The sequence below is a fragment of the Dermacentor silvarum genome, unplaced genomic scaffold, assembly GCF_013339745.2.
Source record: "Dermacentor silvarum isolate Dsil-2018 unplaced genomic scaffold, BIME_Dsil_1.4 Seq718, whole genome shotgun sequence".
Taxonomy (NCBI): Eukaryota; Metazoa; Arthropoda; class Arachnida; order Ixodida; family Ixodidae; genus Dermacentor; species Dermacentor silvarum.
Window position 1 is genome coordinate 49207 of NW_023606672.1, and position 10795 is coordinate 60001.

The window sequence follows — 10795 nt, forward strand, 5'->3', positions numbered from 1 at the left end:
ACCCCCTCCCTCCTGGGCTTCCACGCCGGGAAGGCGTGGCCCTCCGCCGTCTACGCACCGGCACGGCAGTCACGCCTGCGTTCAAACCCGAATACATTGACAAGTCACTTGACCCCACCTGTGTGAACTTGCACCACGGGTACGCCAGCCACAGCACAACGCCGGCTATGGCACATGTTCTGGCCTATCCTCACTGTGAAGAGCCTGCCTTGCTGGGCTGCAGAGCTGAGTCGTCACACTCAATGACTGGATCCTTCCAAGAGGGTAGAGCACTGCACGGGCCAATTTTTTCGGCCCGGGCCCTGGCCAGTCCGGTCCCATTTTTACGATGGACTGCCCGCCCGAGCCCGAGAAAACTTTTTATGGCGATACCGAAAAAAATCTACGTTACCCGCCCGGCCCGGCCCGCCACCCCTTTACCTTAGGTAACCGGCCCGAACCCGGCCCGAGACCGAAAAAGATCACGGAGCGGCATTAAAAAAATAAAATAAAGACGAGAATGAAAGCAATTGATTCTTAAGACATACACACATGTCATATGCAATTATGAACACCATTTGAGTGGTGTGAACGCAAATATCAGCGCGCGAAGTAGTACGAATGACCCTGCCGAGCAGTATCGCCAGCAGTTTCCAACGGCGCGACCTTGATGCGGCCCAATCCACTTCTATTGCAGCGCCGCCACAGTATTTTTACACGTCGGGCGCCTGACTGCGAAGCATGGGCCTCCCCAGCCGCTCGTCCTACTCAACCGTATCTAGTACACTATAGCCGAAGCGCAACCACGACCGGTCGTGTGCGCAGCGCATGGATGGAGTAAATAGAGAAGAATGCTTCGCGGTTCCTCCATGGTGCAGCGTAATGCGCTGCTGCTAGGCGGCCGGTTGAGAACATGCGTGCGATCATGGATAGACGCAGTGCCACTTTCAGCCGCGTGACGAATTATCTTAACAGTCATCGTTTTACTAAATCGCCTTTGAATAATCAGCAAGGCGCGAACGCGCTTGCACCGCGCCGAAAGCCTTAATTACATTGATTTAGATAAGGAATACAATGGCATCCTTTGGTTTGAGGCGACTTCGGTCTTTCTGAACTTTTACATTCTGTTAAAACAGCGCAAAATACGACGGAAGAAGAAAAGGGAAGTACACACGAGTAGCACTGCTAGCTTTCAGCTGCGCCAGGGCAACAGGTTTTTCAGAGTCGAGATGCGCGAGGATAATTCGCTGCACGTTACATGCACCACCAGAAAGTCCGAGGCCGCCCCGGACCCGCGTCAAAATACCGAGCCCCGCCCGAGCCCGCGAAAAAACTGCCCTACCCGGCCAGGCCCGGGCTTTCGGGTAAGCCCGAGCCCACGCAGTGCTCTACAAGAGGGACCCTACAACACGGCAAAGCTATATATGACCGCTTGCTCATCTACCTTATCAGAAGCGAAACCATTAACTTAATCTAGGCACTTTACCGGAAAAACCACTGGGGTTGCCTTTTAATGCAGGTACATTTTTCAATTTAATAAACGTCTTTCTCTCTCTCTCTCTATTCAAACTAATTTTGCTCTGTGCTTCTCTCACTTCAAAAGAGGTCCAACCCATGTCACCCATCACTGCCTCATTTGTTGTTTTTCTGTGGGCTCCAAACGTCGACTTAACTTCCAATCCCTCCAAGATCCGATTTTAAGCGTAGATTGACGTTTGCGAACCTCAGCGCTGGCACCACTAGTCTTTTCCTAGATTCCACGCACCAGCTCACATGTATTGTGGCCCCACATTCCGCTTCCCTTTTATTTTCAGATTATCTTGCTGGGTGCCTGAGTAAGTCTTTCTCTCATTTATGTATACGCCAAGGTACCTATATTGTGTCACTATGGGTATGATTTGGTGTTGAATTGACACCACGTAATTACTCATCTCTTCATTTAAGATCAGAATTCTCGATTTCTCTGTACTACAGTTAAAGCCTAGATTTCTCGATGCGTTGCGAGAGATATTCGCAAGTGTATGTAAATATCCTGTAGTGTCCGCTAGTATCACCGTGTCATCCGCATACATCAGTCCAGGGACTGATGCATGCGTTGCACTGTTGCACCATTTGTCCAATACGTATGTAGCATAAATCAAACCATAATTCGCTGTTTTTCCGTTGGTCTTCTTGTACCCGTAACATAAAGCGCGAACAACAGTGGAGACAGAGGATATCCTGGTTTCAGTCTTTGGCGAATGTCCACCCCTTCATTACCTTTTCGGCATCAGGACCACGAGCAAACCTAGTGGCTGAAGCTGGTAGGCAACTTAAGCCTCTGAGTCGGCGTGAGAAGATGGATAGATAGATGGATAGATATATAGATAGATAGCCTCAAAACGCCTGAAAAAGGCGTTTGGTTTATATATATATATATATATATATATATATATATAAATCGCGGTGACTGAAAATTATACTGCAACCGAAATATAATGATTTAATGTTCTCGCAATAACAGAAAATGACACTGCATACAACGCATTTAAAAAAACACTAATGGGCACAACAATCAACAAATCGGGAAGTCTATAATGCGCATAAAAATCCCACAAGTTTATTCGACGACTAAACAATACCGGGAGTGCACATCACCGTTAGTGAACTGAGAAAAAAAATGTCGCAGTTTCACCGGAAAGGCGAAGCCTCGATTGCGATAGCAAATTAGTAGAGAGCTATTCGGAGTAGGGATAGTGGTTTTATCGGCTGCATAAACTTGGACACATTCGCTTACTAACTGAATTAACAATCGTGGTGTCAGCGCGCACAAGCAAACATGAATAGATCACACTGAATGACCGCAGACAACGACTGTCAAAACGCTGGCAGCAAGCGCAGCCGCCGCAGCGGACGAAGGCTCGCGCGGTCTATCGCTTCAACGGAAGCTGAGCGGCGAATGCACGGCGCATACAAAGGATCAGAGCCGTGTAGAGATAAGAGACAGGTGCGGGCGACCGCCAACGCTGGGAAAAGTGCAGAGGAGAAGTTTTTGGCAGAGGAGAAGCTGCCCCCCTGCCCCCCCTCCTTCCCACACTGCCTTCCCGCTTTCTTGCTTTCGCGTGGGAGATTGAGTGGCAAGTTCCCCTTACGCCCCGGTTGCAAGATACGCCTTTGATGCCGGAGCACAGCGTCGCTCCCGCCTACCTCCCTCCCATGCCCCCACGGCCTTTCGCGCGACGGTCGCGTTTGCTTTCCACCGTGCGTTCGCTCTCCGTGATAGCGCGCGGGGGAGTTCGCCCTCCGTGATAGCGCGCGTCCCCCGCGCGATTTCGCTCGCGCATACGGCGCGCGGCGACGATTTTCTCGCCCTTGGAATCTGTACGGAACCTCACGGCGACGGCGACGACGACGGTGACGGCGGCGCCGACGGCAGAAATCCGGTTGAAGTGTCGATATAATTGCTATCGCAATAAAAACACTCGTACACTTTTTGCGCTCACACGGTTGTGTCACTCTCGCATGCATCTGGACAATTCGTCCATTGATCAGAGTGTCGTTTTAATTTGTGGCAGTGCTTAACTTGTTTCCGTGCTTCGGGATAAATGCCACTGCACGTAGAGTAGCTGTGGCGGTCACGCCATAGAACAGGTATCCACGTCAGCCCGATAAAAAGATAAGACGCCGCAAGTATCTTGTACAGGTGGTGATACGAACCAACGTGGTCTCGGAAGAAACCTGGGGAAAAGAAGGCGCAAAAGTCTTGGAGCAATCTTATTGGTGTATAACGCATACGACAAAACTATGTAGCTCAGATGCTTTGCCCAATCAGAGCATAGAAAATTGAATATCTCTAAACAAGGTGACGAACCACAAGAGGGACTCCCTTCTATGTGCCTCTGTAACATTGTTTTACTTTGTCCTAAACCACCAAAGAGCTGAAAAAGCACGTAGAGCTCACAGAAGGCATATCATGTTAAAGGAAACAGCAATGACTAATAATTACCCGGCTGAACAGGGGCGGCAAAACATAGTTTGTGGGCTTGTTAGATTGAAGTCGCTTGAACTCGTTGCGTTCTCGTATTATTTCGAAATTTCGTGGCGTAAACACAAAATTCCAGGTTAACAATTGCAGGCAAACGGCATATCTGTCTTTTCAATCAGCCATACAGCATATATATATATATATATATATATATATATATATATACTCCGTGCTTTCATATATAAAAGGGAGACCCGTCTAGCGACTCATTCAGTTCATTCTAAGAGTGTCATGGGTAGACGACGGAGATTAAAGACACCAGAAGAACAGCGGTTATACAATGATCGAGCATGTGCGGTGTTTGATACAGCTTCGCTGGACAATCACGTTCGCTGGGCGGGATGAGGGCCAGTTTTATTTCGCGAAGGGGCACGGCAGCGATACCAGTATGACGCACTTACGTCGTATGTTACGTCGTATGTGCCCCTTCACGAAAAAAAAAAAAAAAACTGGCCCTCATCCCGCCCTGCGAACGACAGTCACCAGTGACTGATACCTGCTCGCACTGGGCGGCATATAAGCGCCCGTCGACGGCTGCGGACCTTGGGCACGGCACCGATACCAGTATGACGCACTTACGTCGTATGTTATTGCAGGTTAGTTACTTGCCTCATGCTGCTTGTAATAAGAGTTACGATAGGTGTTTCTTTGCGGTGTCGTGCCCACATGAATTATGCGGTTGCGTTAAGCGAAGGTAGAACATTTGTTTCGCATTTGAACTGTGTCGTAGTCAAACTATTATTGCTGGTTGCGGGTGATGTCGAGTCGACCCCAGGTCCTGAGCTTGAGGCTGGAAGGGTAAGCCTTGCAACTGTTCTTGAGGTAAAATTGAAACTGGGGATATTGGGCGAATTGAGGGGCCCTCAGGCCTAAGCAGGAAGCAACTGATAATGAAATCAAACTACTGAATGATAGTGTTAGCCTTGAAGCTGCCCTCACTTCGCTCCGTACCGCTGAGCACATGCAGCGCAGCTAATTTGCCGATGCGTAACATAGCTGATCAACTAAACATTATGAATGCTAGTTGCGAAGGCACTGAAAATAGGCTGTGACGAAATAACTTGCTGTTCTACGGTATTGAAGATGATCACACGGAAGACTGGGCCACCACTGAGCAAGAAATTGTGAATTTCTGTCCTGAAAGACTAGGTATAAACCCACCCAGCACCCAATTCGAGCGGCTTCACAGAATTGGCAAATTTGCTGCAGGCAAGCAAAGACCCATCATTGCAAGATTAAAACTTTTTAAAGATAAACAGGCTATTTTGGCGTCCGCGTACAAACCTAAAAGATCGCAAGTCTCAGTTCGTGAAGATGTTCGCCATCGACACGTGACACATGAAGAAGTTGATGATATTCGCAAAGACACAGAACAAACCTTTCAATTGTTATCTGTCCATAAGCTTCGCATGGACAATAAAATTTATACGTACTGTAAGGCATCAGGACACAGTCGTGACAAGCACCAGATAGCTACAGAACAGAAAACGCTTACACGCGAACAAGCCTCATTCCTCGGTGTTCTCATATCCGCTTCATTTATCGTTTACTAACATACGCAGTCTTCTTCCTAAACGCGATCCACTGCGCTTTTTTCTAGAGGATAGTCGCTCTGACATTCTTGTACTAACAGAAACATGGCTGAATCCCCAAATACTTAACAAAGAAGTTTTCGAAGACTGCAAACAATATAACATATACCAGTGCGATCGAACGGGAAAACGTGGTGGCGGCGTCTTGATTTTAACAAGAAGATTGTCTCTTCAGTTCTAGACACTAACTCAGCACTTGAAATTGTTTGGGTAGCGTGTTAACCACCTTCCACTCAAATATTATTCGGGACATGCTATCGTCCGCCTGATTCTGGGCCTTCGTTTGTCGAACAGCTTAGGGAAATATGTCTCATGCTACTAAACACTGTCATGCCAATAATATTTATATTTTCTCTGATTTTACCTTCCGCATATTAACTGGCACCTCTTGTCATCCTCTCGTCATGCCATGAAAGATTTCAACAACCTAACTTTGGATTACAATGTGTTTGAAGTCGTTAACCAACCAACTCGTGGTTCCAACGTCCTCGCTCTCCTATTAACTAATGATCCGGATACCATATGGCCGATTTCACATGTCGATGGCTTTAGTGATCGTGATATGCTACAGCTGCAACTTAACATCCCGCTTATTTTTTCAGAAGTTACAGTTAAAAACATTCATGAGTATGACAGGGCTAACTTTAACCAACAAAATGGCGAGTTCGAGGCGTTTCTTAATCAACATTTTTTTCCCTTATTTTCGTGCCGCTCTGTAAATGACAACGGGATTATTTTTCAAGACAAAATCTCCGATCTTGTGGACAAGTATGTTCCATTAATTACAATTACTAATGATAAAGCTAACCCATGGTTTAATAAAAAACTTATACAATTAAGAAATAAGAAGAAACTTCTTTAAGAGAATGCAAAACGTCTCCGAACTCTCCTTTTGGACAAATTACAAAGAGTATTTAAAAACATATTGTAAAGCTATACAGAAAGCTAGAAATAAATATTACTCCCATGATTTGCCTTCTCTCCTGAAGTCAAACCCTAAAAAATGCTGGAGAACGATCGCTCCCAATGGCGCGTGCAGCGAAGTTTCCTTACACCGAGATGACCTAACACGGCTTTCGGAACAAGTTTGTGCATCTGAGCTCAATGGTTTCTTTTCATCTGTTTTCAGTCGAGAACATCATTCCAGTATGTCATCTGTTCACGAAACAGACTTTCGTTTCATGGAGCTAATTGAACTCTGACTGGAAGGCATAATGTGTCTTACTTCTAACCCTAAAATATCTACATCTAGTGGCATTGATAACATAAATTATAAAGTACTGAAAAATACCTCTTTGATTTCAGGTCAAATATTATTCCACCTATTTAAGGAGTCAATAACATCAGGACAGTTACCAGCCGACTGGAAAATTGCTAAGGTTGTTCCCATTTTTGAAAATGGAAATAGGCAGGCAGCCGATGATGATGATGATGATGATGATGATTTGGTTTTAATGGCGCAAGGGCCAGTTCGAGCGAAAGAGCGCCATACACGTGATACTATGAGTTAACAATGGTTAATGAAGTCTAAAATGCATCATGGCTGTAGAGGGGCCCAAAATCATTCAAATTGTGAGTGCGTCAAATATATATGTGCTATAAGTGTAAAAAGTGACGTATGCTATGACCATAAAATATATACGAGGCGAAGCGAATAGAAGATAAAAATGTAAAAGTATGGAACTAGCACTGTTGCCTTACCCGGGTCCTTGAGCGTAAGAACCTGAAGGCACGTGCTCCTAATACTATTTCCGCAGCAGCAGCCTCTGATAAGAGGCCGTGCTACGGATCACTTGGATGTATAGCATTCAGTACACCTGCATCCTTTAAAAACGCCAAGGTTGATTTAACGTCAAAGAGGGGTTCGTTGTCTAGGAACATTGCTGGATGTAATGGACTTTCTTCACGGCGTAGTAAATAAAAGTGTTTTTGCCTGTGAGTCTCTAGTTGACGACATTCGATTAACACATTAACAACGTAGCGCCACATTTACCGCGGACAGGTGCCTCATCACCGATCAACAAGTATGAGTGTGTACCGAAAGTGTGGCCGATTCTAAGACGACAAAAAATAACCTCGGTTTGTCGTATTTTTGTTATAGGCTGCCAATGTCCTAGGAAGGGCTTAATTATGTGGAGTTTATTGAGTGTTTCGCGGTCCTACATGCTTTGCCAATATCTCTTCAGTTCCTTCCGGAAATAAGGTTTGAAATCTGTGGCGCGAATATCTAAGGAAGAGGTGCCACCTTTCGCTGTTATAGACGTGGCAATATTGTCGGCAAGAACATTACCCTCGATGCCTCTATGCCCAGCCACCCAGCATACTATGAGTTGTTTGGATGCATAAACAGAGCAGACCAGTAAATAGAGGTTGGTAATTATAGTGTTTTTGCGTTTCTGGGGCAACATCAAAGCTTTAACGACGCTTAAAGAGTCGGTAAATATTACTGTCCTTTGGAGTTTTATTCTCTCGATGTGTTTCACCGCGGATAGTACTGCATTGCTAAGGTTATTCCCGTATTTTAAAATTGAATTAGACAGGCAGCCGAAAACTACCGTCCCATTTCATTAACGCGTATCTGCGGCAAACTTCTCGAACGCATTATTTCATCACACCTTTACAACCACCTTGAGTCCAATAATTTTTTTTTCAGTAATCAGCATGGATTTCGGAAAACTTTATCATGCAAAACACACATACTTGAATTAACCACGGACCTCCATTCTAACATGGACGATAACCTTCAAACTGACAGCATTTTTCTAGACTACTCTAAAGCATTTGACCGTGTAACACATTGTCGTCTTATTGCAAAATTATCAGCACTTGGAATTTACAGTTTAACTTTGTCGTGGATTAGAAATTTTTTATCTTGCCGCCTTCAATTCCAGTGACAAATGGCTTCTGTTCTTCCCTCTGTGACGTAATATCTGCTGTACCGCAGGGTAACGTCCTGGGTGCCTTACTATTTTTAATTTACATTAATGCCATCAGCACTAACATATATCCAAAATAGCGCCGCCCGATTTATATCATCTAACTACAATCACCACTTCCGTGTTACTAAAATTAAACAAGAACTTGACCTCCAGCCGTTGGATACACGTCGCTCCGTCTCACTTTTATGTCTACTGCATCAATACGTTTATAACCGTCGCTTCCCAATTCAACCTCCCACGCGCACATTGCGACGTCTACATAATAACCTGAGCATCAAACGTATTTTCGGAAAGACTCAAGCTTTTAATTCGTCTGCTCTACCACGCGCCATTGCACTTTGGAATGATCTTCCCGAAGCCATCGTTGCGATCACTGACTGTAACCATTTTGGTGAACAACTAAGCAGACATTTTAATGTTTTCTAAGCATTCCACTCTTGTATTGCGTACTGAATAGGTCTGTATAACACATTGACGACACTCCTGTGCTTTGCTTTGTTTAATTGTTGTCTGCTTACCTGTTTATTGATCGGTGCCCCCTCACTCAATGCTTCTTTCGAAGCCCTGTGATGTATTCTAAATAAATAAATAAATAAATAAATAAATAAATAAATAATAAATAATAAATAAATAAATAAATAAATAAATAAGAAGTGCAAGTACTCGAGGGTGGGTGATTGGGCTTGTTTGTTCCCCAAAGGGATAGAACCTGCGGTGGTGTTCAGCTATCTTTATTATCGTCTACTTGTATTTTAAGCCTTTTTTTCGCTGTTAGCTGTGTTGTGAAATAGAGACACGCATATTGATTGACTTTAAGTATTCAGTGGAATAGGGGCGCATTTCTTACACTATATTTTCGTAAACGATGTGGTGAAAGCTCATCTTGACCATAAATTCAATATAAATAATAAATCAAACGCGCAGGATCAGTCATAATTACACAAACTTTTTGAGCGGTAGTGGTGAATCTCTTATATGTTCTGCTTGATATCCCCATACGTTGTTTCGCTGGTTTTTCAAGAACATTGGGATGGTCTGTCGCACTATAAGGAGACTGTAACGGTGACAATTGTTCGAATGTATAGCACGTTGCGGTTGACAGACGCATCGGACAGCTTGATGACACCGATGCGTTCTCTGGGTATAGGCTGCTTCACTGCCTAAATGTATGCTCGATCTGCGTCTTTTTTTGTGTGTGTTTTTACGAAGGATGCCCCGTTGTCGTCTTTCGATAGAATCAGTGCAAATGTAGGAGACCTCACCGAATTCTCGCTCTGCCGCCTCACAAATCACTGAACGCCATTATGAGCTAGCCATCCTCAGATATTGCTCTTCACAGATTCAAGTATTGTTAGAAATATCACCATGCCTAGGAGCGTCCATACGTGTTTATCTGTGTTCTGAATATTTTGGCATCACTAATAAAAATTAAATTATGGGGTTTTACGCACCAAAACCACGATCTGATTATGAGGCAAGCAGTAGTGGGGGACTCCGGAAATTTGGACCTCCTGGGGTTCTTTAACGTGCACCTAAATCTAAGTGCACGGGTGTTTTCGCATTTTGCCCTCATCGAAATGCGGCCACCGTGGCCGGGATACTGGCATCACTAATACCAAGTATTGCTATGCGTTTTACCAAGCAAAACAAAACAAAAAAAGAGATGCACGAATAACTACATTGATTTATACTAACACTAACCTATCGCTCCATCTAGCCATGTAACGACGCTAAATGCTCGAGAAAATTCTACCAAAGCGCTAAAATGCTATATGCAATCAGTATTTGTGCAGTTATGTCCTTTAGGAAGTTGCGCTTCTCATTAATGTTTCTGTTACCCAACGGTTACCCACCGGTGCGTAAAGCACTCACCCAGAACAAATGGGTTTGCGAAAAAGAAGGGCACGCTGATGGCTCCTGTGAAGCCGAACACGAAGGACATGCAGTCCACTCCCAAGTAGTTCGCGATCACGACGCCCTCTACGGTGACAGCCGCTCCGAAGAAGGCAGCAAACAGCGAAGCTCCCACAGTAAGGGTCCACAACGTAGCGCCTCGTTCCAGCAGAATCATCGAAGCAGCCATGGCGGCGAAACTGACCGCCATAAGCGTGCTGTGCCGAATCATGCCTCTGTCAGCCGCGAGAGGTAAGCACAATCTGCCGACGGTCTCCGTGAAGCCGAAATACACCATGACGCCTGCTGACTGCTTGAGCGAAAAGCTCTTGTCCCTTGCGAAGTCCACGATCGTTGCGAAGAAGATG

General features: G+C 45.1%; 1 protein-coding gene across 1 annotated transcript; it reads right to left on the minus strand.

The window, feature by feature from the left end:
* Window positions 1-3147: 3147 nt before the first annotated feature.
* LOC119435453 (uncharacterized) lies at window positions 3148-10789 on the minus strand. The gene is made up of 2 exons (XM_037702307.2): window positions 10407-10789; window positions 3148-3696 (listed from the first exon to the last, which is right to left on the minus strand). Exons 1-2 carry the CDS (start codon window positions 10723-10725, stop codon window positions 3458-3460), a joined length of 558 nt encoding a protein of 185 aa, XP_037558235.1. The 5' UTR covers window positions 10726-10789; the 3' UTR covers window positions 3148-3457.
* Between the last annotated feature and the right edge of the window lie 6 nt (window positions 10790-10795).

What these genes read in the sequence shown, in the direction of transcription:
- LOC119435453 (XM_037702307.2), bottom strand. Translation starts at nt 10,725, where the DNA reads ATGGTGTATTTCGGCTTCACGGAGACCGTCGGCAGATTGTGCTTACCT. An exon ending in CGCAAACCCATTTGTTCTGG is followed by an intron (nt 3,697 to 10,406) that starts GTGAGTGCTTTA and finishes TCTTTTCCCCAG; the next exon opens with GTTTCTTCCGAGACCACGTT.